Source organism: Thermomyces lanuginosus (genome assembly GCF_041956635.1).
Source record: "Thermomyces lanuginosus strain ATCC 200065 unplaced genomic scaffold VTN49scaffold_42, whole genome shotgun sequence".
NCBI classification, from domain to species: domain Eukaryota; kingdom Fungi; phylum Ascomycota; class Eurotiomycetes; order Eurotiales; family Trichocomaceae; genus Thermomyces; species Thermomyces lanuginosus.
Window position 1 is genome coordinate 444,809 of NW_027192376.1, and position 26,443 is coordinate 471,251.

The following is a 26,443-nucleotide window of genomic DNA, read 5'->3' on the forward strand; positions in this document are numbered from 1 at the left end:
GCCACATAAGAAGAAGATCAGCTCTCCAATTCTGCCCGAGTCGTAGGTAGTTCCATTGCTCCTTGGAACTCCTCCCAGCCCCAACCCTCTACGCCAGCATTCCATCTGCCCCTGTCCTCCCTTTACTCCAGCAGTCAATCGCAGAGAGATTGATTTTTTCCTCTCTGTCTGCCCTTATCGTTGTGTTCCAAGGGAGCTTTTTTGTTTGGGTAGGCTCACTACTGCCTGGAGTGAAGATAGGGCGACCATGCCCTAGGGAGGATCTCTCGGCCTGTTTCGGACAAACGATTAGGCTCTAGTCGCTAGTCAATCGTTGCTGCTTGCTGCCTGCTTGCGTTTCGTCCCTCGATACGGACATAAGAGAATCTCCCTGAACTCTCCGCATTCCTCAGCCCAGGGTGCAGCGAGCAGAATCCCTGTCTTGGGCCGTTCAAGTTTGTTCTATATGGTCGCTGGGAAGGGAACTTCTCCGCGGTCATGAATTGGGATCGCCCGGTTCATAGGTAAGCTGCTGACATTGTCTCGGAATTTAACGCCATTTAGCCTTCGGGCTATGATCTGTCATACAAGTTGACGATGAAGTTTTGAATCGTTCATGGAATGTTGACAATGCTAATGGGATTGATCCGTGAGCAGCTTCAGCTACCCTAATGGCGAGCCCCAGACCCCAACGAGAACTCCGACTGCCGCTGCTTTTGGAGACTCTCCTTTCCAGACTCCGAAGATCGAGTCCAGTTTCTACGACCCTCGAGTCACCTGGGACACTGCCGATCCATATGCGTCCAGTCCAGAGCTTCTCAAAACGCCCCAGAGATTAAGCTTTGGTTCTCCGTCGCATAACCCACAATCAGCAGAAACTCTGCGTGGTGGAGATGGCCACGATACGGACCCGGCGAAGCGCCGACGCCCGTCGAAGCAGAACGTTGCTGGAGGAGATGAAGGGCCTGCGTCGGTAGACTCGGCCAAAAACTCGGCGGCCTCTATGCAAACCCCTCCACCGACCAGTACGGGAAGGAGGAAAGGAACGGCGGGCCCAAATGTCCAGACACCGCTGGCCAGCGCAGCAAGGTTGTCGGCGGCCACCGGCACTGCACAGCTAGAGACACCGAGTCGGCTGCTCCGGACACCCGGGCTGTCAGAACAGTTACAGAGCTCGCCAGATATTTTCCAATTGTCCAGCGCGGATCCGACGACGTCTCCCTTTTTCCCACAGCAGAGGCTGTTTTGGGAGCCAGACACAGCTCCACCGTCCGATTTCAGCTTGTCCAACGTGTCCAATGACGTGTTCGGACCGGATGATACGCCGTTCACTATGCAGTCAACGGCTCAGTCCCTCGGCGTGCCGCAACTATCCGCTATGCAAGACCCGCTGGACCTGCCCCCGAATTTCGGCAGCAGTGCTGTCCGGGTCGGAATGACATCAGCTGCATCGGCGAATGCTACGCAGTTTCCTGCCCCGTTTTCGGCATCCCCGCGCATGCCCATGACAAAGGCGGAGGATCCAAACATGTTTTTGAGCTCGCCGGCGCGAAGGTTCGGCCCGCAACCATCGCCTGGGCAGCAGCGGGTCGTCCGACGCCAGCCGTATCACCACCAAACGGAAGAGTCGAAGCGAGAACAGCTGGATCGAGAGCTTGGTGGGTTATATTACGAAGAAGATGATGACGATGATGACGATGATGACGACAATCTCGGTTTCCCTCCCATTCCTCTCGGGCAGAGGCCCGGATTGACCCGAAGCCGGACGCACACGGCGGTCACATCCCATGCCCGTCAATCGAGCCAGCCGTCGATCCCCGGCCCGCTGGCATCAACAAGTGGCGTCAAAAAACTGCCGCCAACGAGGGGCCGCACCTCGCCAATTAAGTCCATGCGGCAGTCACTGACGCGGACCACCTCGGCCAGTCTGCCGAGTCGATCCCAATCACTCGTGTTGAAGATTGACAAGGACGGGCGGGCGAAGACGGAACTACAGCAGCCGTCGGCTTTGACTGAGCCTGTCTCGGCACGAGATGTCAGCGACCCCGCGACGGAAAGCGAGGCCGATTATTCGGATTATACTATTAGTGCCAACTCGTCCTTTGCCTACTCCGGTGCAACCCTCTCTCGGAGCCAAGGGAACAGGGCTGCGGCCGCGTTGTCCCGCCCGAGTTCCAAGAGCTCATACTCGACCGTGGGGTCCACAGCGTCAGGGCGGCAGTCTCCTTGGACAGACTTCAACCGCGCTCGTCCACAGGATGTACCGCAGACACCACGGCGGTCGTCGATGCAGATACAGACAAGCTCCGACTGGACACGAAGCACCGCGGCAAGTGAGAACACACGTCCAGGCGATGACGAGGAATCTGGCGACGCGCAGCATGCATTGCGGAAAGTACTCGAGGGCCGAGGACGGAATGCCCGGCATAGTACTTACAGTCGGCATCTACAGTCCTCGCCGCCGGTGGTTGCGGGCAGGTTGGACACGTCGCCCACGACAATTACTGATCCGGACGTGGTGACACCCAGCACTGATCGGCACAGCAATCCAAGCAACGGAACGCGCTGTGTCTGCAAGTCGATGGACAATGGGGGTCATTTGATGATCCAATGGTAAGCTTTATCTGTGACTCATTGTCCTTGTTCCTTCCAAGCTTACGTCGTTTACAGCGAGTCGTGCAACTACTGGCTCCATACCAAATGCGTCGGGCTGGAGCGCGGCAATCTCCCGCCCGTGTACATTTGCGTTTTTTGCGCGCAGACGCCGCTCCGCGGCGGCCGTCTGCGCGCGACCGTGGGCCGAGCCAGCCATGCGCCGTCGTCGCCGCTGGCGCACAAGTCGGCTCGATATCGATGAGTGTGACGTTCATTCCTGACGAGTTTTTCCTTTATTTTCCTGCCATAACTAGTACTTACTCGATATCCCGGATACCCCGATGGTATTTTGTGTTATTCGGGCTTAGAGCAGAGCACGAACCGTATGATGATATGTAATGCACTGTATTCTAGTCCATCCCACAGTTATTACTCATACTTTGAGAGCACAGATAAGGCCGGTTCCTGGTTAGGGTTATTAGTGTACACCAATTCAAGTTAGGCGTTTGATTCCCCACAGAGCTTATCAGGCACCAACCAATCAGAACTCGGCCCCTTTCTAATCAGACCTGCCTCACCGCCCTGTTATCTCTTGACTCCTCTGCATATAAAAAATAATTTAACCGAATTTAATCGCCCGTTGGGATCGAGTAGAACTCACACTCAAAATCTGAGATTGACAGCATGTCCTCGTCTCTCCCCGGGAGCCGGGAGCTCCCCCGCTCCCAGTACGATCTCAACACGTACTGGGGACGGGTGCGCGAGTCGGCGAAGATTTGCGATCCGAGGTAGTCCCTCCTATTTATTCTTCTACTGATATAAAGAAAGTGTCCTGCTGAGACAAGTCCAGGATGCTATTTGTCTCTTCCTCCGGTCTCGAACAGGCAAAGCAACTGATTATTGCGTACAAGCAAGGGAAAATTCCGGAGATGACGCCCGAATTGTGGCGTGCGAAGCAGATTGTGGATTCGACGATACATCCTGGTACTTCATATACATACTGCACCTCCGATTGAGGACTGGGAGAGTTGACTTGTGTCAAAAGATACCGGAAAGCCTGTCTTCCTCCCCTTCCGCATGTCCTGCTTTGTCCTGTCGAACCTTGTCGTCACAGCAGGAATGCTCACACCAGGTCTAAAGGTACCCCTCTCGGCTTCCCCCTTCCAGACGACCAAAAACTGACAATTATATATAGACGGCTGGAACCCTCTTCTGGCAAGTCGCAAATCAATCCCTCAATGTCGCCATCAACTCCGCCAACGCCAACAAAACCACCCCCTTATCCACCGCCACGTTGGCAAAGTCCTACCTCCTCGCCGTCTCAGCCTCCTGCTCCGTCGCGCTGGGGCTCAATGCCCTCGTGCCGCGACTCAAGGGTCTCTCGCCGGGTACGCGGCTCATTCTGGGCCGCCTGGTCCCCTTTGCGGCGGTGTCGTCCGCCACTGCGCTGAATGTCCTCCTCATGCGCGGGGAGGAGATGCGTCGCGGAATTGACATCTATCCATCCAAATCCTCCTCCTCCTCTTCTTCTTCAGAGAAGAAAGTCTCAGAGGAAGGAGCAGGAAGCGAATCGTTAGGAAAGAGCAAGATCGCCGCACGCATCGCCGTCGGCGAAACGGCACTCAGCCGCGTAATCAACGCCACGCCCATTATGATTATCCCGCCGCTGGTGCTCGTCCGGTTGGAGCGCACCGCTTGGCTGAAGGCCCGCCCGCGGCTTGTCCTGCCCGTGAATCTGGGACTGATCCTGGCGACGTCCGTGTTTGCGCTGCCGCTGGCGCTGGGTGCGTTCCCGCAGAGGCAGGTGGTCAGCGTGAAGACGCTGGAGAGGGAGTTTTGGGATAAAGTCGGGGAGGATGGATATGTAGAGTTTAATCGGGGGATGTGAAAAAAAAATTTTTTTTCGAATAGTTAAGGAGTTGTATATATAATTTACATAGATCAAGTCGATATAGTGTACAAGGCCAAGTATCTTCGTTTGAGATACTCTATATATGCCCATGACAAAGGATTGGCACCACACTTGGCCAACAGACAAGGCATTTGAACAAAACAAACCAGAAAATAATAATGAGAGAGGAAAGCTAAAAAGAAACATAGCCCAATGGTGATACCACATAGCACATTCAGTTCCTCAAGTCATCCTCCTTCATACGAACCCAACATGTTTGCGTGTATTCGTTTTTCCGTATTTTCTGCCATGTCGAGGACCGGACCGATCCCCCCCACCGCGCCTCAAACTCCGGACTCCGACCAACTCCAATGGTTCCCTGATAGCCATTCATTTGAATGAGTGATGTGATCAACGACCCTGCTGCTGTTGGCTCCGCTCCCGCTGCTGCCTCTCCAGCTCCTGGCGGATCCGCAGCGCCTCGGTGCCGTCATCGATGATCGTCTCCTTAAACCATGGGTGCTTGAGCGCTTCCTTGGCCGTGATGCGCTCTTTTGGATCGTACACAAAGATCTTGTATAGCAGGTCGAGGAACTGTCGGTTGAATGAGTTGTTGGCGGGGATGAATTCCTGTTTCCGTCAGCATAGCCGTCCGATGGGTGTCATCCTCAGTAACCTACGTGAAGCTGCTTCATGGCCTTGACGTATTTGCGTGACGCTCGAGTGGTCTCGGCGTTGGGGTAGTCCAGCCTATTTCGATTAAAGTACCTTCCATGCGTTAGCATCAAAAGCATAAGCGACGAAAATGAGATGGCTTACTTGGCCGCCTGGTTTGGTGCGCCATTCTTGGGCTGCATGACCTGGCGGATGATCTTCTGATCAATCTTTTGGCCGCACACGCTCTCCATCATCGCAAGATGCTCCAGGTTGTCATGCGTCTGGAAGAGAGCATCCCCGGTGTAGAACTCGACGAGAATGCAGCCGATACTCCAAATGTCGCATGGGAAGCTCCACCCCAAATTCAGGATGATCTCTGGAGCCCGGTAGTGTCGTGTGGAAACCACAGACGAATGATACTCGTCGTCGAACGTAGCCGAGCCAAAGTCGATCAGCCGGATCTCACTGTCGAGAAGCACCCGTCGCTGGCGAGCGTTGCGGCAGATGGCGTGCGACGAAGAAGGCATGGTACGGTTGTAGGTAAACGTTTGATACGCACTGTTGACCAGCAAGATGTTCTCGGGCTTGAGATCAGTGTGGATCAAATTGAGATCGTGAAGGACTGCAGTCGTTAGCAATTGTACGAAAAATAAGGAAAACTTCACGTACAGGCTACGCTCGTGAAGAGCTGCCGAGCAAAACTCTGAATCTGGCTGCTCGGGAACGGCACAAAGCCGTTGGCCTTGAGGAAGTCGAACACACTTTGTCCGAGCAGATCGGTCACGATGCAGATGTGGTTGCGGAAGTCAAAGCAATCACGCAGGTGGATGCACCGATTGCGGTTCGTGCGATCGTTCGAGGCCAGCGTCGACAGCACCCGCAGCTCGATCTTGGACGCGTCCCGGTATTTCTGCACCGAGCGGATGATCTTGATCGCACAGCGGGTCTTACGTTGCCTGTCGTACGCTTCCACCACCTTGCCAAATGTGCCTTGTCCGAGCAACCGGATGATCGAGTCTGATGATGTTAGTTGAGTTTTTCCATCAAACAGGGCAAATCCTACATCGATCTGTCAAATTCGTGTTGGCCGTGACGAGGTAATGGCCATCTTCATCGTCGCATTTCTGGTTTCGTGACCACGAGTTCTGAGACGGATTAGTCTGCATCAAAATAGAAAAAGCAGATGCAGGTAAACTTACATCGCGAATCACCGGAACATGAACTTCCTTGGCCTTGATCGGGGGGTTTGGTGGCGGAACATAACTCAAATAAGCATCCGTTTCGGTCTCGAGCTCCCGCCGCTTCTGCTCGTCGCGGGCAGACTTGCGTGTCACCCGCTTCCGCTTCTGGCCAACGTTGGCCTCCTCATACGTTGCACTGCCATGAGAGCCCAGAGAGGTCGGGGCAGTCGTCTGCAAGGAGGCGGTACGGTCGGTCGAGAGGGAGCCGGCCGATGAGTCCTCACCGTAGGACTGCGGGTTGATGGAGAATGAGGGCCGATCGTAGGAACTCACGTCATAGGCTGTCTCGACACCCGTGCGTCGTCTCTTACCCGCGGGCTGGGCCGCAGAAGCCTGGTTGGCCGTGGATGCAGTCGACGACGCCTCCTCCGGGGGAGGAGTGTCATCGATGACGATGACCTCCTTGGGGATGCCGTTCTTGTAGAACTCGGCCCAGTTGGGCTGCCTCCGACGGCGGGATCGGCGTTCAGACGACGCGGAACCGCTGTTTTGCTGAACAGTTGAATCCTGGGCCGGCTGTTCTTGTGTGGGCGCTGGCAGCGGCTGCGCGGCCGACGGGGCGTCGTTGGCGGCCGCGTAGGCGTAGCCGTTGGCTAAGTGACCCGCCGAGGACGCCGGAGGATACGCATTGCCCGACTGGTATGATAACTGATGATGGGGATAGCCATAATGCGGCCGATGTGATGGATAGCTGGCCGTGGCGGTCGACGGGGTCGACATGGTGAAGGGATGGCTGCGTTGTGTGTGTGTGTTGGACCAGGTTCAACAGTCAAGGGGTGGTCGTATGCTGTATCAGGTGTCAAAGGGTCGACTGGGGTGGCACGAGGAGTCGACAGTGGTGGAACACGGGACTCAACGCCTGGGAACAGGCGTCATGGAGATGAATTGAGCGAGAGCAAGGGATAGAAACAACGATGACGACGTCGTAGGATGGGGGGATCTCGCCGCCCGGCAGGGACGGACAGCGTAGAAGAGGCCGGATTGGGACGGATGGACGGGAGAAGAGGCTCCCTGCGGTCAAGTACGGCGACAAACAGACAAATGAAGCATGAGAGGAGGGGATTCAGATGAAATAACGCGGAAAAGGGCGAAGAAGGATGATGGATGAACGGGGATGAAGCGGTTCGGGGCGGAGATGCCAGGTGAGGCCGGAACCGCGGCGAATCGTACGAACTGTGGCTGAACTGCGTGGAGAGACCAGCCGAGAAGACGATGATGAAGACGAGAAGAGAATAAAACGACGAAAAGAGAAGAAAAATGTTGTTGATCAAGTCCGGAATCCGGCGTCTCTGGTGGCGCGGAGGCGATGGGCTTGATGGTTTGGTTTAATTCTACCTTTTTTCCAAGTGATTTTCCAAATTATGAATAGACTCTCTACGCGTTAGAATCCCTGCCAAATTTCATATTATTTTTGTATGGTTTTTGGAACGATTATTGGAATCCTTGAAAGAATCTGCGTGGGCTGGCGCTGTGGCGACCTCCCACTGCAGCGAACTTTGGCCGTCACTACCATTCAAAAAAACAACAAATAATCGTCACTTCGATTAGGAGAATGCGGAGAATTCTCTCTGGAAATATTAGAATGGAATATTTACGTAGACTAGCCCAGTCAGCATTCTATGGCATTAATACAATCATAACTCCATCCGATCCTCCTTGAAATCCTTGGAATACGCCTTTTGTAGATGCCGCGCCCCTCGTCCGTCCAATTCCAACATAAACAGCAGATCTCGTACTTGAATTCCCGATGACCGATCCTCGCGCCAGTCGCCCATCCGCCGCTTCGGTGTTGTGGCTTGTGGTTTCCCTGGCCGGTCGCCGCCTCCGGCAGCCGCTGGCGACTGTGTCCGCGGCGTCGAGAAACTGCTCACCTGGGTCGACCGGTTAAGCCAGTTGTACTGCTTCTTACCAAACCGCTGACTGGAGATGATGTTATTCGTCGCCATCCGTGCTGTCTCGATCGACTGTTGATGCTGTTGTGCCTCACTGGCCCTTGCGTCCATCTGCCGCTTGGCCTCCTTTTTCGTCATCCCCTTCGGTGCAACGAGACCTGGGCCGGTCGGTGTACTCGCGCCAGACCCAGCCTGCGCATCGCTGTCGTTGATCAGAGCAGCCGCGTTACGTTTCGTGCGCTTGGCTATGCGGGCTTCCTCGGCCGAATGGTCTTTGCTCGAGAGTAAGCGATATTTTGCCGCCTTGTCGTAGATCATGCTAGTCTCAGTCGACGAATGGGACCCTATAGAATGGGGTTAACATCGCTGACCATCACAACAAGGGGAGGGAAATTCATACGCTTCAGAGAATCAGTAGCCGATCCATTCTGTGCCGCGACATCCTGCCATTCAGGAGGCACAACACCCTGGGAATGTAGTCGGCGGCTCTTCGACAACGTAGCAGCGTATTCGAGAACCGTTCGTAGTCGGTCCTGGCAGGAAAGCGAGAGCAACGTCAAGATATCTACCAGAGGAGCCCCCTCCTGGTTGATAATCGAATGGCCTTTACGCACGGTCGAGGATCCATCTGGGCCGGTGACTTCGATGGGCTGTTGCATCCCTGGAGCCGCTACAGGATGCCAGACACCCTCGGTCGGAATGTGCACCCCCAAATCACGCCCACGCTTCTGGAGTTTCTGTTCCAACACACGCGTGAGCAGAAATGGGTCCTGTAGATGATACTGCGATCTTCGTGCGGCCTGCGTGTCCTCCCGCGTAGGCAAGTTAGGGTCCTGAAACGGCGCCGGCGCCGGTGCCGGACCCGGCGGCTGACCAACAAAGGAGGTTTCCTGGGTGCTGGGCAGCCGTTGCGATGGCATCTCGAAGCTACCGCCTGCAGATGCCGTACCTGACGTAGATGCTTGCGATGTAAACGATGTATTTAGTGTCGGTAGGGGTGGCCGTTGCTGCGGCTGCGTTTGGGACCCGAGTGGCGCGAAGCTGCCGGTAAGATACGCCTCTTCCTCCTTGACATCGATCCCAGATGATGCTAGAACATCCGTGAGCTCCGAAGCATCGGCCAGCTTCTCAAAAGGCCGTGAAGGAGGACCCATCGATCCCGGCGGTGCAGGCCCGGTGGTTCCCGCGACGGTGCCGGGTGCAGAGCCGGGAGTTGAGGCCGCTCCATTTGCTGTCGCTCCGTTCATCACTGGCGATTGGCCCTGCGAAATCTGCATTGTGCTGAAATTCGGGGACGCGTAAGGCGACTGCGACTGCGGTAGCGGCGATAAACGCTGTCGCTTTGGAGGAGGGGGATAGGCGCCGACATTCGCCGGAGAGCCCGCACCGGGGGATGGTGATGATACCGGCGGCGAGAAAGATTGCGAGGAATATTGCTGATGAGGATGTGCCTGCGCCATGGCGATAGGATGACGAGAAATGAGCGCAAACGAATTCAGTTCACGGGTGTAGTCTCGCGACTACGGACAGATTGCCAGCGAACGGCTCCGGTATGAGTCTGCCACTGGTTGTGACCATTTCAAAATCACCGTGGAGGAGCCGACATTGGAGCGCAAACGGGTGCTAAATACCGTCCTCAGTCGCAACGATGGGGAGTGGCGCGCGGACGATGAACCGGCCAAATTTGCTCTTTCATTGCATGGAGGAGCAGCGGAAACGCTCCAGCTTGATCCGCTAAGCGCGCGTCTCGTAGACGCCCATCACGTGACTTTGCCGAGCCTATCCAATTCTTTGTTGCGTTCCAGATCCGAAGCTTGGGGCTCTGCGTTGCGCTTTGAACCGCCGCGATCATCGCGGATGGGATCGTTTCGAACTTTGTAATAGTTTTTTCCTATTGTACTGGGATTGCCAGCATTTCTATGGTGGCCCGTGATATCTAGTTTATCGCGTACCCGGTTCTTTAAAAGATCTTGAGCTCTGCAGGTCTGGACACAGCTTTGTCCAGCCATCAGCTGCGCATGCATTGTGTGATGGTATAAGTTCGACAGTCCTGGAAAACGTCTCGATAATGGCGGCCAAACGCAAGGCGTCGGCCATGGCCGCCACGGTGGACGACGAGCCCGTCGATCCGTCCGACGAGCTGTCGTTCTTATGCCTCGGTGGTGGTAACGAGGTTGGCCGGTCATGTCATATCATTCAGTACAAGGGGAAGACAGTGATGGTTAGTATTGTGCCGAATGAATTGCCTATGCCAGGCTTGCCGCTGACATATCGCCGACAGCTCGATGCCGGAATGCATCCTGCCAAAGACGGCTATGCGGCGCTCCCCTTCTTCGACGAGTTCGATCTGAGTACAGTGGATGTGCTTCTTCTCAGCCAGTATGTCCCCTGTCCTCTATTGACCCTGATACTCGATAGCCAAGTTTTCTCGAAAGAGCCGAGTTGCTGCCATGGTCAAGCCGAGCTTGTTTCTCTGTCCATGTACTTCAGAATGAATGGAATGTTCTATTTTCTTTCAACTACGTACACTTGTCTCCGTCAACCAGTAACTTGGGCTGGCATCTTGATTCATGGCATCGTCGACGCTCTGTTTCATAGCATTGGCATAGAGTACTTTCGCTGACCAGAGCTTCATGACAGCTTCCACGTGGACCATTCGTCAGCCCTCCCATACGTCCTCAGCAAGACCAACTTCAAGGGTCGCGTCCTAACGACACACGCGACAAAGGCCATTTACAAATGGCTGATTCAAGATAACGTCCGAGTTAGCAATACCGCCTCGTCGTCAGACCAACGGACAACGTTGTACACCGAGCAGGATCATCTCTCCACGCTGCCGCTCATTGAGACGGTCGATTTCTACACGACTCACACCATAAACAGCATTCAGATCACGCCCTATCCTGCAGGTCATGTGCTGGGAGCGGCGATGTTTCTGATTTCGATCGCCGGACTGAACATTCTCTTCACAGGTGACTACTCACGGGAAGAGGATCGGCATTTGATCCCGGCTGAAGTGCCCAAAGGCGTTAAGATCGACGTGCTCATCACAGAGTCCACGTTCGGCATCTCGACAAACCCGCCGCGGGTGGAGCGTGAAGCCGCGCTCATGAAGACCGTGACAAACATCCTCAACCGGGGCGGCCGCGTCTTGATGCCAGTGTTTGCGCTGGGTCGCGCCCAGGAGCTGCTTCTTATCTTGGAAGAGTACTGGGAACGGCATCCGGAATTGCAAAAATACCCCATCTATTACATTGGCAACATGGCCCGGCGATGTATGGTCGTGTACCAAACGTATATTGGAGCCATGAACGACAACATCAAGCGCCTCTTCCGCCAGCGCATGGCAGAAGCGGACAGTAGTGGGAACAAGAGCGTCAGCGCTGGCCCTTGGGACTTCAAGTACGTGCGGAGCCTACGCAGCCTTGAACGGTTTGAGGATGTGGGCGGCTGTGTGATGCTCGCGTCTCCCGGTATGCTTCAGACGGGCACCAGCCGAGAGCTACTGGAGCGATGGGCACCCAACGAGCGCAACGGAGTGGTCCTTACGGGCTACAGCGTCGAGGGCACCATGGCCAAGCAGCTGCTCAACGAGCCCGATCAGATCCCTGCAATCATGTCACGCGTCGCCAGTGGCCCAGGAAGCCGCAAGCCCATGGATGATGAGCAAAAGGTTATGATTCCTCGCCGCTGCACAATCGACGAAATCAGTTTTGCCGCGCACGTCGATGGGGTAGAAAACAGGAACTTCATTGAGGAAGTTGGCGCGCCTGTTGTAGTACGTTTCTCCATTCTCTTGTCTTTCGTCTACTTTCTAACTTGATCATTAGATTCTGGTCCATGGCGAAAAGCATCAAATGATGCGACTCAAGTCCAAACTCCTCAGCCTCAACGCAGACAAGGAGGTCAAAGTCCGGGTGTACACGCCAGCCAATTGTGACGAGATCCGGATTCCCTTCCGCAAGGACAAGATTGCTAAGGTCGTCGGCAAACTGGCCGATGTCACTCCGCCAACAAAACCTGAGGAATCCCAGCTCATGTCGGGCGTCCTCGTACAGAACGGGTTCGACCTCTCGCTGATGGCGCCGGACGACCTGCGCGAGTACGCCGGGCTAACGACCACGACCATCACATGCAAACAACATATCACCCTCAACACTGCAAGCATCGAACTAATCCGCTGGTCGCTCGAAAGCACGTTCGGCGCGATCGAAAAGATCGGCTCTGACGTGAAACAAGAAGCAGAGACCAACGGAAAGTTGCTGAAAAAGGAAGCCGAGGAAGCGGCTGACGAGGAAATTGCCTTCCACGAGAGCGAGGCCTGGCTTATCATGGGCTGCGTGATTCTGAGGTACCGACCACGGACGCGCGAGGTGGAGCTCGAGTGGGAAGGCAACGTCATGAATGACGGCGTTGCTGACGCGGTGATGGCGGTGCTCTTGACAGTTGAGAGCACCCCTGCGTCTGTGAAGGGTACGTTTTCAGCTTCAAAATTGGATTGTGGATGATACTCACCAGCACAGAATCATGCAAGCAAAAGCGTCACAAGCACGACCACCATGGCACACCAACCGAACTCCCCAATCCGCACGCATACCTCAGCCCCGAAGAGCGCTTCTCTCGACTCCTGATGATGCTCGAGGCGCAGTTCGGCGAGGACAACATCTCTCCCATCGAGAGACCTCGCCGGCACTTAGAACCTGAAGACCTACAAAAGCGCGAAGAAGACCAACAAGAAACAAAGCAAGAAGAGGAGGAGGAAAAAGGCCTCTCCGCCGACGACGAAGCGGAACTCGCCCGCCTGCGTGGCCTCGGAATCCCCTTCCCCGGCATCGAGATCCGCGTCGACAAGAACGTCGCTCGTGTATGGCTAGAGGATCTCGAAGTGGAATGCGCCAATGGCGTACTCAGGGATCGTGTCCGGGTCGTGGTAGACCGCGCAGTGGAAACGGTGGCTAGCATGTGGGCGGAGGAGAGCAGAGCCGCGACGACCGCCGTTAAGCATAACGGCGTCGCGCACCAGATTACTTCTAACGGGGCTGATCATGAAGAAAAGGAAGAAAAGAAGCTGGAGATGAAGACGGCGTTGGTAAAAAGATGATAACGGTCATGCTTGGCTATATAATTATGTCTGTGTACTAGATAGTCTTATGTGTGTTATGATAGATGCTGTGGGTATTGCAGTCCTTTTTTTTTTGTCATCGCAGATTTTAAACTGTAACTGTCGGTATATGAACTCTTTCAGCTTGTAGTGATACGAGAGAAAACATCCTCGATAACCTTCTGCGTCAGCTCGGCAATCCGTAGAATCTCCTCCCGCGTCGAGTTGTACGGCGGAGCGATGATAATGTGGTCGCCCTGCACACCATCAACGCTGCCGGAACCGGCATACAAGGAGATGTTATACTTTGGAGACAGGGCAGTGTCCATGACTGTTTCCCCGACGCGGAGGCTGCGTGCGAACGGTTCCTTGGTTGCTTTGTCTTTGACGAATTCAATCTAGCAATCATTTGTCAGTCGACGCCTTCGAGAGCTTTCAGAGGGAAAAACATACACCCCAGAATAGGCCCCGTCCTCGAATATCACCGACATGCGGATGGCTGGACAGACGGCTCTTCAGCTCCTGTTCCAACAAGGTGCCCATCGTCTTGACATTCTCGAGCAGATTTTCCTGTCGAATCACACGCTGCACCGCAAGCGCCGCAGCGCAGGCGACCGGGTGGCCCTGGTAGGTTTGTCCATGGCGGAAGCACCCGCTGCCGCTAGCCAGCACATCGGCGACCCTCTGGCCGATGAGCACCCCGCCGACAGGGGCGTACCCGCCGCCGAGCCCTTTACCGATGGTTTGCAGATCCGGAGCGACCCCCTCGTGCTGCCATGCGTGCAGCGTACCGCAGCGGCCCATTCCGGACATGACCTCGTCGACGATCAGGAGTGCTCCATATTTATCGCAGACGGCTTTCATGGCTTGGAAGTAGCCCGGCACGGCGGGAACGCAGCCTAGTGCCTGCACGAAGACATCGTAGAGTTAGGAGCAGAAATGTCAGGAACCATACGGAGTTTGAAACATACCGCGCCAACCACCGGCTCCGCAACGAAAGCGCACACTGTTTCCGGCCCAACACGCTGGAACTCCGCGTCCAGCTCCTCAGCTAGTCGGCGGACGTAGTCCGCGTCCGACTCGCCGTCCTTCTTGCCCCGGTATGCGTAGCAGGGAGAGACATGGGAGATATTGTCCAAGAGAAGAGGCTGAAACGGCTCTCTTCTGTACACATGGCCGCCCATGGACAAAGACCCAAGAGTAGTCCCATGGTAGGATTGTTTGCGAGCGATGAACCGGGTCCGCTGAGGCTGCGGATTGGCCATTTCCAAAAAGTACTGGCGGGCCAGCTTCATTGCGGCCTCCATTGCTTCCGAGCCTAGTGCGCGTGAGCAATTGCACTGTCATCTCCAAGGCTAATTGCGAGCTGCTTTACCGGAGCTGATAATGTACAGCCTGCTCATCTTGCAGTCCGTTGACTCAACGAGGAGGTTCGCCAGTTCTTCGAATGGCTGAATCGTGAAAAATGCCGTATGCGCGTACGCGAGCTTATCGATCTGCTCGACCATGGCGCGCTTCACCTCTGGATGGCCATGGCCGAGACAGGCTACAGCCGCTCCGCCAGTGGCATCCAGGACCTTGCGTCCGTCATCCAGCACGAGGTAGCTCCCCTCGCCGCCTACGGCTTGCTGGGGAGGCTCATTAACATTGCGATGCAGCACCGCGCTAGAGCTCGAAGCCATTGTGCATGCCCAACACCGCCAATGGAACGATAGACAGTCAATTTACTCACAACTTGTGAGATTGTAAACTGCGGTCCCTTTTATGACTCAGGGACACAGTCTGACTCACGTCGAAGGCGGGGTCATTTATCTCTCCACGCTCGGTAAATTCCCCGTCGGCTTGTCACGGTCTACGAGCAGATCCCGAGGCGCAGACTGGACGTCTTTGCCGAAGATATAGTTGACCGATCTCGCGGGCATGGCCACTGATGGACTCGAATAGTCATAGCTCTTGATGCACGGGATGTCTGAGCACATGCCATTCCGTGATGGGGAAATATCACTGCTGCTTGCACAAGCAGACCAGGTACCGTTCGAGCATGGCCTTATCAGATCGTCTAGGAACATGCCAATATTGGAACTTAAATTGCCTTACACTTAATTTGTTAAATTCCCGAATAAGTACTAGTCAGTCCCCACTAGGCCAGTTGGCATCTTGGTGATAATGGAGCTTGCTGCTCCCACACTACTGTTCAGATCTCTTTGCATGCAATCTCATTCTCAACCACAACAATGTCACGTCAAGCTCGTGTTCAAGATGCCGATTCGGACCCGGAAGAGGTCGCCCCTTCCGACGCAAACTTCAATCCCTCCGCCTTTTCGCAGGAGTCGATCCTCTCATCCTCAATAATGCATCCTATGCCGCCCCCAGGATCCTCCGCACGACCTCCACCGCGGCCACCGCAGGAGATCCCCAAGCATTGGCAATGCCTATATCCCGTTTATTTTGACAAGACGCGCTCGCGCGCCGAGGGCAGACAGGTGTCAAGCAAGTTGGCTGTGGAAAACCCCCTCGCAAGGGATATCCTCGATGCGTGCCAGCAATTAGGGCTCCGAGTCGGCTTTGAGCCAGAGAAGCTGCATCCCAAGGATTGGGCGAATCCTGGGCGGGTGCGCGTATTGCTAAAGGACGAAAATGGGAAATTGCTCAACCCGCAAATCAAAAATAGTATGCATTAAGCGTCCTACTACTTGGACAACGCGCACTAACTCGCCGTTTCTCTTTAATAGAACACCATCTATTCATCCTAGTTGCGCGATGGCTGCAGGCGCACCCGACCACTGAGAAATCGCCCTTCCGTTTACGCATCCGCGGCCTCCCCATGCCGGACAAGCTCCCGGATCCTCCGCCAGCACCTCGCGGGTGGAAGGTGGGAAAGATCCTCCCCATTCATTCTCCCGCATATTCCGGTGGAGGCGTCAGTGAGAATCCTTTCAAGGATGCCATGGCGGAAATGGAGAAGTTTGGGGGTATGGCCGGGTTCCCAGGCATGCCGGGGATGGGAGATATGGGCGAATCGGCATCCGGTGGTGAGGGCAAAAAGAAAAAGGACAAGAAGAAGGGCAAGGCATGAAGACGTCTGCAACTATTTGCTGTACGTTCTAGGTGGGATTTTTTGATTTTTATTGCATGGTTACTGGCGTTTTGGGTTCAATTTCTGCAAAAGCTAGAATAGATAGGTACCTACCTAGAGGTAGATATGAATAGTGTGCTTTGGGAATTCGAATGCGCTCATTAGGGTGGGATGGCTCTCTTTTGAAGTTTTCCCGAACGACGGCGGAGAAGATTCGCCATCATCGAGCTGATTCATGATAATCTCGCCTATGGTAGAGTTCAATTTCAAAATCGTCATCGTGGTATTGTAGATTCGGGCTTGCACCAGCACTCGGGACTGTTGGTGGTGGGCTTTGTGGAGGACTCAATTTCCAACATTTCAGCCCTCCCAACGATATCTCCGCAATCCGGGACTCCCGGCCCGCCATCACCGTCGCCGATCCGGTGCGCCGATCCAAAGTTATGGCTAATGAACCTTGACCGAACGCAATATCTCGAGCTGATGGCTGCTATCGAGTAATCAAGAATCTTTGTGCAATTCACACTCCAGACAATAGGTACCCCGCCATTGATTTTCAATGATTCCAGTCCTACACGATTGAGCCATGGCTTCACCAGGATGGCTCACGGGCATATACGAGAAAGTCGCAATGGAGAGCAGCGCACACGCGCGGGACAGTTCCACGTCCTCGGCGACTCCTCAGCCAAAGCCGCCGTCAAGAAAATTGCTTTCCGGTCGCGGCCATCGCCAAATCACGCGTAACCGTGCCAGCTACAGCTGCCACACGTGCCGGCGAAGAAAGGTGAAATGCGACAAGGTCCGTGGCATCTCTGCAAGACTTGAATCGCCGACATCAGCTAACCTTTTCTTGCGAACAAAGGTCCACCCGGTCTGCGGAAACTGCGCCAAAAATGAAACCGAGTGCGTCTACGATGCGCATCCGCCAAAACCGACCGATGGAGACCCCTCACATAGGAACAAGCGTAGACGAGACACATCACAGACTCCGACGGACACGATCAGCGATTCAGGCTATGCGCCTGGATGGAGAAGCGGCTTGCGCAAGGACCAGGATGTCCGAAGTGACCCGCAGGCGATTGAGGCCCGTCTCGACAAGCTCACCTCGATGATCGAGCGTTTGAGCAAGGCTAGTAACGACACGTTCTCGGCCGAGGAGGCGGCACGTCAGCTGGGAATGCTGAATCAGGCTGCTGATTCCCGAAATACTACGCTGCAAAAGTCCTCGGATCCGCCTTCTCGGTCGTCCACTTCCACGCCTCGTCGCAATGTCGAGGCCAATGGTGAGGAGTTTCCTATCCCCCCTGGTAACGCGACCGATGTAGTCGACCCAGTGGGGAGTCTCAACCTCGGCCATTTGAGTCTGGAGGATGGCGGGAAGTCTCGGTAAGTATATGGATTGAAGTGGACTACTACAGTGCAGTGTTGACAATGTGCAGTTACGTCGGTAGTATCTACTGGGCGTACATATCAGACGAGGTACGTCTCGATTGAATCGGCGGTCTAGCCACGTACTAACGGTCGGCAGATCAACGAGCTGAACCAGTTGTTGCGAGATCAGGCTCGCTCTTCCGAGAGAGAACTCCGAAATACGGCCTCGGCCGAAGCGTCTCCGGCAGATCGGCAGCCCGGCTCTCCGTCAAGATCGTCTTTCTTTGGAAATCGCAGGCCCCCAGGACAGGATCCAGGACCGGACCCTGATCCATCAAGTCGCGCAGACCACTTCTACCGCGCAGTCCTCTTTCCCTCGGGAGAGTCCCCCACTACTCACGATATGTCGATCGACCCAGATGTACTTGAGAATGTACCCTCAAAGCGACAAAGCGATGTTCTCTATCGAGGCTTCATGTCTGGTATTCATGCCATCAGCCCCGTAGTTCACCCTCCAACGGTACTTCGGTCGTATCGCAGGTTCTGGGACTGGTACAGCCGTGGCAGTTATTCGGGGGAACCATACCCGGAACCATCGTTCATTCCCTTGCTCTATGCGATTTGGTATGGAGGGTCGGTTACCATATCTCTTCGCACCATCAAATCCGAGTTTGGCTTCGATTCCCGCTCGGCTCTGGGAGAGAAGTATAATCAACAGGTGACGAGGTGGCTCACAAAGATTTCGTTTCCCCGGAGTCCAACGCTACATGGACTTACAGCCTTTTTGCTTGTCCAAACTATCTTGTCTAGGGAGGAAGAGCCTCTGACCAGCAGCCTGTTCATCAGTCTGGCTCTCCGCGTCGCTCAGACGATGGGTCTGCACCGTGATCCTGCCCAATTTGGCATACACCCAAGCGAGGCGGAAGCACGCCGTCGAGTCTGGTGGCATATCGTTCACATGGATTGTGTCGTTGCCATGTCTAGTGGCTTGCCTCCTCTGGTTAATGATGAGGCCTACTGGGATGTTCGAGAAACGAGCGAAATCAAGGATACTCTTCTGGGCACACCGCAGGCTGAACAGTATACGCGGATGGTTGAAGCCAACTTGCGGCCACCAGACAACCCAGATGATCCCACGGTCTGCGGTGGTTCATCGATGGTGAACGTATTCTACCTCTGGGCGAGGGGCAAGTACATTACGGCACGTAAGGACTTCATGTTCACCACAATGATGTTCCGTTACTCAATGTTTTTTTCTAGGTGCAATCCGACGTATTCTGAGAATCCAGCTCGGAACGAAGCGGATCACCGGACGTGACATGGAGGAGTTGAATTCAATTCTGATCGATTTGCAGTTCAAGCTGAAGTCGCTGGTGAACCGCATTCCTCTACCCCAGGAATCGGGAACTTTCGACCGAGAGAGCTCTGTACGCTCGGCGTCCTCTGATTTCTCGCCACGGTCCCAGTCATCGAACAATTATCAGTTGGGTGAGGGTCACCTTCCCCTGGATGGTCCGGATGGGTGTGCCGAACAATACCACAGTCCGGTCCTAGTGGCGTTTCACAAATGGGCTCGAATCTTGCTTTCTCTATTCATTGACAAGGTAGGTTGTGCGGGTTAGTTAGCAAGGTCATTCATTATTGACGCATGTAAGGCGTTTTGCGTTGCCTACCAACCATTTTTGAAGAATGTCAAGTCCAAGATATGGCCTGCTGCGCGACAGGGGTAAGTTGAGCGTTGGCCTTCATTGGTTTGACCCGTTACTGATTCTATACAGGGCTCTTCGGCACTGTCATGGCTTCATGGAGAAATTTATTGCTCTGGCTACAGATCCCGAGTTCCAGCCATTTCAATGGAGCTGGCCTGGGTGAGCCTTAACCAAACTTGGTCTTGTGTCAGGCGTCGCTAACCGGTCTGTAGGAATCATCAGCCAATGCATGCCACAATGTAAGTCCGCAATTAATAATTGACAGTGACGCAGCTAAACATGTCGGCCAGGATTCTGTTGATCGATCTCTACGAACGGCCAAACAGCCCACAGGCACTCCGGTCAAGAGCATATGTCGACAAGATTTTCTCCATGGTCGGTCCGGACGGGGGAGTAGTCGGTGGGGAAGACGGAGAGGGAGTAACTACACATCGTCCGCTCAAGGACGGCGGCCGCGAGGCCTGGGAAATGATGCGGCGTCTGCGCGAAAAGGCATGGCAAAAGGCCGGGCTGGACCCGCAGCAGTTCTGGACGGACGAGCAAGCCCAGCTCGAAGCAGGCGTTGCGTCCGACGAAAAACTGCAGCGATATCAGGCGTTTTGTGCTGGTCGGCCCGGCCATCAACCTTCGGACCATAGCAAGCCCGACCCCCATTTGCTTGATTTCTCCAACAGATTCTATACGATGACGAAGTCGCAGACGCTGCCGAGCCCAGTGATCTCATCCCTGCGACAGGAGCCAACTGCTCGACACGCGCCGCCTGTATCTCAGTCTTTCCCAGACACACCACCCATGGAGCTGCATCCGACGACGACGCAAGTCTCTACCTCCGAGGCAAGTACCCTCTCCGTCGCCAACAACATGCCAACAACGACAGGGCCGTCCAACGGGACCCTACAGGCGCGCCAACAGCAGCAACAGCAACAACAGCAACCACTCCAAGGAAGCGCCTTCCATCATCTCACCCAGCCCCCGCCGCCTTCCACAACGACAACGACGACCTCGTACCAGGTTGAGCCGTCGGCATCAGCGATGCCCCCGCTACCCTCATTGAGTCCGAACATCGTCACCGCTCCCACCCCACCGTCGATGGTGGATCCAAATCTGACCTTCGACTGGGACGAGTGGGATGCGGTGTTTGGACAGCAACTGCCCGTGGCAGACGAGGTCATGGATCTCGATCCCGTTGCGGGATTTGGGCTGCCGGATCTGGGCCTGGGGATTGGGTTGGGGAGTGGAGCAGGAGGAGGTGGTAGTGCTGGTGGCGGTAGTATATCGGATCCTTCAACTCAACAGCATGGAGGACATAACGCGGGTCAGATTGGGAACAATTTGGGATGGAATCATTTTCCTGGTTGATTTTGGGGTTTTTCTGAGACAGTTTTTGGCTTGTTCATGTTTTGTCGGTTAGATACCCTTGCTAGGATTGAAATCTACATGTTGGACACGGAGACCATGGTTCGAAAACATAATGTAGTGGTCGGTCAAACCACTCCGTCTTACGCCGTTGCATTCCTGCACACTTTCTCTCGTGGCGACATTAAATTGAACATAGGGGGACATCGAGGGACATGACGGAAACAATAGAAATCAAACATCATGTGTATATATGCTTCATGTATCCCGTCCAATTTTTTTGTTTAGACCTTCATCTCCTCCAGACCGTGCTTCCAGAGGGTAGCATACGGGGTGACACCATCCTCACGGAAGTCAATCAGGACATGCATGGCATTGCCATCCATCGACTGGCCCATCAGGACGTCGTAGTTGTCGTAGTTGGCCAGGATCTTCTTGACGGCAGCGGGGGCCTTGGACTGGAACTCCTTGATCGTCTCCTCGGAGGCACCCTTCTCCTTGAGCTTGTTGTTGACACCCTTGACGTAGGCTGTACACGACAATTGTCAGCAAACTGCGACATAAGCGGAAAAGAGGAAAAGGACGTACTCTTCAGATGAGCCTTGAAGGCCTCCTTCGAGGGCTTCATGCCCTCCTCCGACTTGAGCCAGACCAGGCGGAATTGGTCCTCAATGTCGTGAACCATGACCTGCTCACCCTCACCACCGCCGACATCATCCTGATCCTCACCCAGAGCAGACGGGTTCGCGCCCTCCAGCTGGAACGTCTCCTGTCCCTTCATGTACTTGCGGCAGTCGGCCTCCCAGAGAACGCCATCGACCTCCTTGATCTTGTAGTTATCGGAGAGCAGCTCGTCTCCGGAGATGATGTCCTAGTCGAACACAACCAGGGTCAGCAATTGGTCTTTTTTCTTCTTCTTTCATCCTTGGTAAGCAGCCCCGCCATTGCCGCCCACATACCTTGTAAATAATCATGTTGGCAGTTCAGTGACGATCAAAAAACCAGCGACACAAGAACTAGACTTGAGAATCACAAACTGCACTGATCGAGCTCTGATTTAGAGGAATCTCAAAAGGAAAAAAAGCGGGAGGGGCAAAATGGGCAGGTTTTTTCTGGACGCTCTGTTTGGACCATTCGCAGCAATCTTCGAGTATTGGTGGGGGAGGGGACCGAGACTTGACACTAGGCCTGATACGGCAAATTAAAGACTCAAATATCAAATCACGTGATTATATGCCAAGCACGTGGCAAAAAGGCCAGTTGACCTGGGTTATATATGCGATCAGTGAACTTGTGCGCCCATGCCCTTTAAGAACAGCGACGACCTCCACCACACGAAAATACGGCCTGCAATTCATTGGGCCAATTGGCGGGAGTTCTGACCTCTTCATCGGCGTTAACTAGTATGTGTAGGCACCTAGAAGTGCTAACGTGTTCATATGGTTGGGGCGTGTGGGCGAGGACAAGAATGTTGCGAGAAGGAAAACCTCTCGACGCTGAGACTCTGTACTTGTGGAGAACAGATACGCCTGCTGTGGGGGAGATGATTACGGACAAGTCCTTCATGACTTGAAACATATCCTTTTGAGCTTAACCCTAATCGTGAGGAGGTAAGGTGCTATACAGGACACAGCGAAGAGACTCGGGCGTCTCCTTGTGACCTCCAGGGAAGACGGTGCCAGCGAAGGAGTGATGTAGTGGCGGGCAAAAGTGAACGATCGCCCGCGCAGTGTGCGGCTTAAATTTCGAGTGAGGGCGAAGGAGGACCAACAAAGGATGAAGGCCTTGAGGAGAGTGTGGCCATCATGCATTCCTCGCGAGTGCGCTCATTGGGCGATCCAGGTGAGCATCTCGGTGGCACACGCGAAAGGTGTGTTGGCAAGAGTGAGCAGCTGAATGACATCGAAGACCTCCGAACGGACGAGGCAACTGAACAGAAACACGCATTGGCAACAACCCTTTGTTTTGAGTTTTCTCTCTGACAATCGAGCAGTCCAGAACGGGGTAGTAAGTTCAGGGCAAATTTCACACAATTAACAGTGTAATAGCTTGCAGAATCCTCTTGTATACCCGACGTCATTGCGACTACTTGTCCTAGACACCGTACGAGTATTCATACTGCGAACCTACTGTTAGAGAGACTGGTCCTGCAAGTGCATGATTGCAGCAGACGGGTATGGCCTCTTCCAATGGCGGAAGATATGCAGATAATCTGACAATACTTCGAAATGACTCCCAGAGGCAACCACAGAAGTATGACGCGACTCTTGTGCAGGTTCTCCGTACTTCCTGTTGCGGCAGGCAAATCATCAAACCATCAGACACTGAAGAACGGTTCACTGGATAAGCCCGATAGACCCACCCATGGACACTCAAACTGTACGGCAGGGGCAATCCACAAATCAAAGGAGCTGATATCAACGAGTCAATGATGACCGCCTGTGCTTCTTCGTTCCTCAACTGGGAGATTCACCCATCTGCCTTTCAAGTCATAGATCAGCCATCCTGGCACGGCGAGTTGGCGACAGGCTGTGAATATTAAGGTCATCAATGGCAGACGCATTCGCATTTTCCACGAGTTGTTTGGAGTGTTGAACTTACACGAGTCCAAACTTGGGGAGTTCTCCAACCCATGGAGCAGGATCGTAAGGTGAGCTGATCACAATGGGGAGATCTTCATCCTGACACGAGCCAATTGACCCTCTTGACCATACCCACGTTGGCACATAAGATATCCACAATGTCCGCTGCAAGTTTAAGTACACACGCAGAATCGGCTTGTCCCTTTTTCTGCCGACGGATCACGTGCATCGGTTCATGATGATAGTTAACAGTAGTTTAGTCAACTTTTTGCCGGCTGTGGCTTGATCATTATTCCTGCCGCCCAAACCGTTTCGCTCATCTCGTTCAGGGCACAAGCTAGTGGCACAACGGACTCCGTTCTCCGTACTAGGTTAACCAAAAAGAGTTATCTGGATGCTAAGGATTTTCGGCTCCGGCCGGGGAAAAGGGAGGGATCGGCCCGGCAACGCTGATTGGCAGATGGAGAAATCTGCAAAGGGACGTGACATGCAGCGACCAATCCGGACCAGCCTGTGGCCCTGTGCACTGTGAGCCCCGTTGAATGCTTCAAAGGCTCGACTTGCTCGTCTATGCTCACGGCACGTAATTTCGCACAAACTCTCCCCTCTTGCTCGGGATTCGGGTGTGCTTGCTCAGTCCCTCAGAGAGACATCTAGGTTAATCAATAATGAAATGTCACCATGTCTCCCAACAGGGCCAGAACTAAAAGGTGGCCGTCTCTGTTGGCCTTCCGTTTCAGCAGAGTTGCAGCAACACCGTCGGAGAACTAAGACCTTAGTCCTTATCCACTTGGGCATATTAATACTGAGTCAGGGTACCGAGCACTGGCGACGGGGGCACTTTGGGTTACAGGGATCTTGTCGGCTGTTGCGACCAGCTTGCGTACCCGTGTGAATTGCAAAACGGGTCTGCATATAAGAACTCCATCCTCGTACATTTTTTAGGGTTTTGAACGTGTGATCAGTCAAATCTTCCGTCTTTCTGGAATTCATCGGAGAATTATTCCACAATGGCGGACACATCTGCTCAGAAAGAGACAACTACCACCGCCGAGCCTGGCCCGGCCGTGCCTGTCTCTGGCAACATTGAAGTGGACACCTCGGTATGATATCCTTCATTGCGGTTCATCATAGCGGCACTGCTTACTGGAGTCGCACAGTATGAGAATGATTCGACTTATGGCGATGAACTGTAAGTGGTGGAACACCACTGCACTCCAGATTCCCAAAGCATGCTCACGCATGTTCTTCGGCGTATAGATCATCGTACAGCGCCTCGCTAACCTCGTCGGTGCTCGACTATCGACATGAGAATGGCCGACGCTACCACAAATACCGGGATGGGTGTAGGAGATGACCTCTTCTTACCTTTCCAAGCACTGTAAACTGATTGTTATTTTCCAGCGTATATGCTCCCCAACGATGAAACAGAAAACGATCGCCTGGACATGCTGCACGAGATGGTTCTCCTGTTGTTACATAAGAAACTCTACCTTGCCCCAATCGGGAAGCCGCAGCGAGTGATCGACCTCGCGACGGGAACGGGTATCTGGGCCATAGATTTTGGTAAGTTTGTTTGCTTATTTGGCAGACGCACAAAGTACACCTGCTGACCGATTGTAGCCGACGAGCACCCCCAAGCAGAGGTAAAATTCCTATCGAGAGCGATCCCAAATGGACAGAATGCTGAAGCCGGATCTGTGTGTCCCAGGTGATCGGTTGTGACTTGAGCCCGATCCAGCCGACTCTGTCAGTCTGACCTAAGAGTTCATAGTAAAGACATTCGACTGACGGGCTTGGCAGAGTTCCTCCAAACGTGAAGTTCCTGGTAGATGACATAGAGTCAGACTGGGCATACGAAAACGACCCATTCGACTTCATCCACGCGCGCTTCCTGACTTTCTCGATCAAGGACTATGGAAAGCTGGTCAAGGAGTGCTATCGGTATGCCATCGGTGCTTTTCCATGCCTTCTTTCTTGACTCTCTAACAGAGATCAGATCACTCAAGCCCGGTGGCTGGGTTGAATTCCAGGACTGGGACGCGTACCCTCTTTCGGAGGACGGTAGTGTCAACGGTACCGCGATTCAGCGGTACTACGAGGAAGTTTATGGCACGTTCGAGCAGGCTGGTTACGAGCTTCGTCCTGGAGTCAAGCTGGAGCAATGGCTGAAGGACGCCGGCTTTGTGAACATCCACGTGGAGAAATTTATCATTCCCTACGGCGTCTGGCCAAAGGATAAACATCTTGTCAGTTTTCCCGCTCGTTTCAAACAGTAATCAAATGATAACGCAGTGCTGACCTCTACGTACAGAAGAAAGTCGGCGCCTGGACCCAAGCCGCGACCGAAGCGAACGGCTTCGAGGGCATCGCCCTGGCTGCTCTGACGCGGCACAAGAATTGGACCAAGGAGGAAGTCATGATCCTTTCCAGCCAGGCCCGCGCCGATGGTCGGAGGCGCGATGTTCACATGATGTTCCATTTGTGAGTATCCGGGAGCTCAAGCAACACCACTATTTGATACAAGGCTAACCGCGAGTGACACCCACAGCTATGTCGCCTACGGCCAGCGTCCTGAGAAATGACCAAGGTGGAATTTGAATTGATGACATATGATGTATCAAGTTAACAATTACCCTGGCGCCTTGTAGATTTATTCCGGATTTACTCTGTATGCTACCTAAATTGAAGAACATAACGTCTGCTCGTGCGTAACCGCATATGATCACGTGATGTTATGTATTACGTGTAGAGTTCTCGCTCCCTTCGTTTAGGCGCACTTCTTGTCAATTCTAGGAAGCTGACCAGCTAGCAGAGAACATTCTGAGCATTCAGAATGGTGAATATGAGTAAGAGTTGTCCAGGTCATACCTTTGATGATGTATCCGAGGTCTAGGCGTGATACCGGATCTTCGCCATCCGGGAGCTTAGCTCTACCCGTGGATTTTCTGCCAGCTTTGCGCATCAAAAAAATTCAGAACTTGAAAACCATC

At 54.0% G+C, this 26,443-nt stretch overlaps 11 protein-coding genes across 11 annotated transcripts; 7 read left to right on the forward strand and 4 right to left on the reverse strand.

The window, feature by feature from the left end:
- Positions 1-477: 477 nt before the first annotated feature.
- VTN49DRAFT_6879 (uncharacterized protein) lies at positions 478-2,836 on the forward strand (the record flags this gene model as incomplete). Its single annotated transcript, XM_069415085.1, has 3 exons — positions 478-503; positions 637-2,592; positions 2,650-2,836. 3 exons carry the CDS (start codon positions 478-480, stop codon positions 2,834-2,836), a joined length of 2,169 nt encoding a protein of 722 aa, XP_069264919.1.
- Positions 2,837-3,258: 422 nt separating this feature from the next.
- VTN49DRAFT_6880 (uncharacterized protein) lies at positions 3,259-4,462 on the forward strand (the record flags this gene model as incomplete). Its single annotated transcript, XM_069415087.1, has 4 exons — positions 3,259-3,362; positions 3,425-3,558; positions 3,620-3,714; positions 3,770-4,462. 4 exons carry the CDS (start codon positions 3,259-3,261, stop codon positions 4,460-4,462), a joined length of 1,026 nt encoding a protein of 341 aa, XP_069264920.1.
- A 414-nt stretch (positions 4,463-4,876) lies between these two features.
- VTN49DRAFT_6881 (uncharacterized protein) lies at positions 4,877-7,083 on the reverse strand (the record flags this gene model as incomplete). The annotated part of the gene is made up of 6 exons (XM_069415088.1): positions 4,877-5,095; positions 5,146-5,233; positions 5,285-5,744; positions 5,792-6,139; positions 6,186-6,267; positions 6,322-7,083. 6 exons carry the CDS (start codon positions 7,081-7,083, stop codon positions 4,877-4,879), a joined length of 1,959 nt encoding a protein of 652 aa, XP_069264921.1.
- Positions 7,084-7,147: 64 nt separating this feature from the next.
- Positions 7,148-7,415, forward strand: VTN49DRAFT_6882 (uncharacterized protein; the record flags this gene model as incomplete). The annotated part of the gene is made up of 2 exons (XM_069415089.1): positions 7,148-7,234; positions 7,293-7,415. The coding sequence occupies 2 exons, from the start codon at positions 7,148-7,150 to the stop codon at positions 7,413-7,415; spliced, it is 210 nt and encodes a 69-aa protein (XP_069264922.1).
- A 582-nt stretch (positions 7,416-7,997) lies between these two features.
- On the reverse strand, positions 7,998-9,715 carry VTN49DRAFT_6883 (uncharacterized protein; the record flags this gene model as incomplete). The annotated part of the gene is made up of 2 exons (XM_069415090.1): positions 7,998-8,599; positions 8,656-9,715. The coding sequence occupies 2 exons, from the start codon at positions 9,713-9,715 to the stop codon at positions 7,998-8,000; spliced, it is 1,662 nt and encodes a 553-aa protein (XP_069264923.1).
- Positions 9,716-10,323: 608 nt separating this feature from the next.
- Positions 10,324-13,356, forward strand: VTN49DRAFT_6884 (uncharacterized protein; the record flags this gene model as incomplete). Its single annotated transcript, XM_069415091.1, has 5 exons — positions 10,324-10,476; positions 10,537-10,634; positions 10,896-12,033; positions 12,086-12,728; positions 12,779-13,356. The coding sequence occupies 5 exons, from the start codon at positions 10,324-10,326 to the stop codon at positions 13,354-13,356; spliced, it is 2,610 nt and encodes an 869-aa protein (XP_069264924.1).
- A 140-nt stretch (positions 13,357-13,496) lies between these two features.
- Positions 13,497-15,038, reverse strand: VTN49DRAFT_6885 (uncharacterized protein; the record flags this gene model as incomplete). Its single annotated transcript, XM_069415092.1, has 4 exons — positions 13,497-13,754; positions 13,810-14,262; positions 14,328-14,674; positions 14,732-15,038. The coding sequence occupies 4 exons, from the start codon at positions 15,036-15,038 to the stop codon at positions 13,497-13,499; spliced, it is 1,365 nt and encodes a 454-aa protein (XP_069264925.1).
- A 552-nt stretch (positions 15,039-15,590) lies between these two features.
- Positions 15,591-16,432, forward strand: VTN49DRAFT_6886 (uncharacterized protein; the record flags this gene model as incomplete). Its single annotated transcript, XM_069415093.1, has 2 exons — positions 15,591-16,026; positions 16,089-16,432. The coding sequence occupies 2 exons, from the start codon at positions 15,591-15,593 to the stop codon at positions 16,430-16,432; spliced, it is 780 nt and encodes a 259-aa protein (XP_069264926.1).
- A 586-nt stretch (positions 16,433-17,018) lies between these two features.
- On the forward strand, positions 17,019-20,871 carry VTN49DRAFT_6887 (uncharacterized protein; the record flags this gene model as incomplete). The annotated part of the gene is made up of 9 exons (XM_069415094.1): positions 17,019-17,231; positions 17,295-17,818; positions 17,872-17,911; positions 17,961-19,008; positions 19,064-19,407; positions 19,459-19,529; positions 19,582-19,671; positions 19,725-19,751; positions 19,803-20,871. The coding sequence occupies 9 exons, from the start codon at positions 17,019-17,021 to the stop codon at positions 20,869-20,871; spliced, it is 3,426 nt and encodes a 1,141-aa protein (XP_069264927.1).
- Positions 20,872-21,152: 281 nt separating this feature from the next.
- On the reverse strand, positions 21,153-21,842 carry VTN49DRAFT_6888 (uncharacterized protein; the record flags this gene model as incomplete). The annotated part of the gene is made up of 3 exons (XM_069415095.1): positions 21,153-21,397; positions 21,457-21,739; positions 21,828-21,842. 3 exons carry the CDS (start codon positions 21,840-21,842, stop codon positions 21,153-21,155), a joined length of 543 nt encoding a protein of 180 aa, XP_069264928.1.
- Positions 21,843-24,460: 2,618 nt separating this feature from the next.
- On the forward strand, positions 24,461-26,035 carry VTN49DRAFT_6889 (uncharacterized protein; the record flags this gene model as incomplete). The annotated part of the gene is made up of 10 exons (XM_069415096.1): positions 24,461-24,553; positions 24,611-24,642; positions 24,711-24,796; positions 24,855-25,016; positions 25,074-25,096; positions 25,162-25,199; positions 25,254-25,394; positions 25,450-25,699; positions 25,765-25,934; positions 26,002-26,035. 10 exons carry the CDS (start codon positions 24,461-24,463, stop codon positions 26,033-26,035), a joined length of 1,029 nt encoding a protein of 342 aa, XP_069264929.1.
- Between the last annotated feature and the right edge of the window lie 408 nt (positions 26,036-26,443).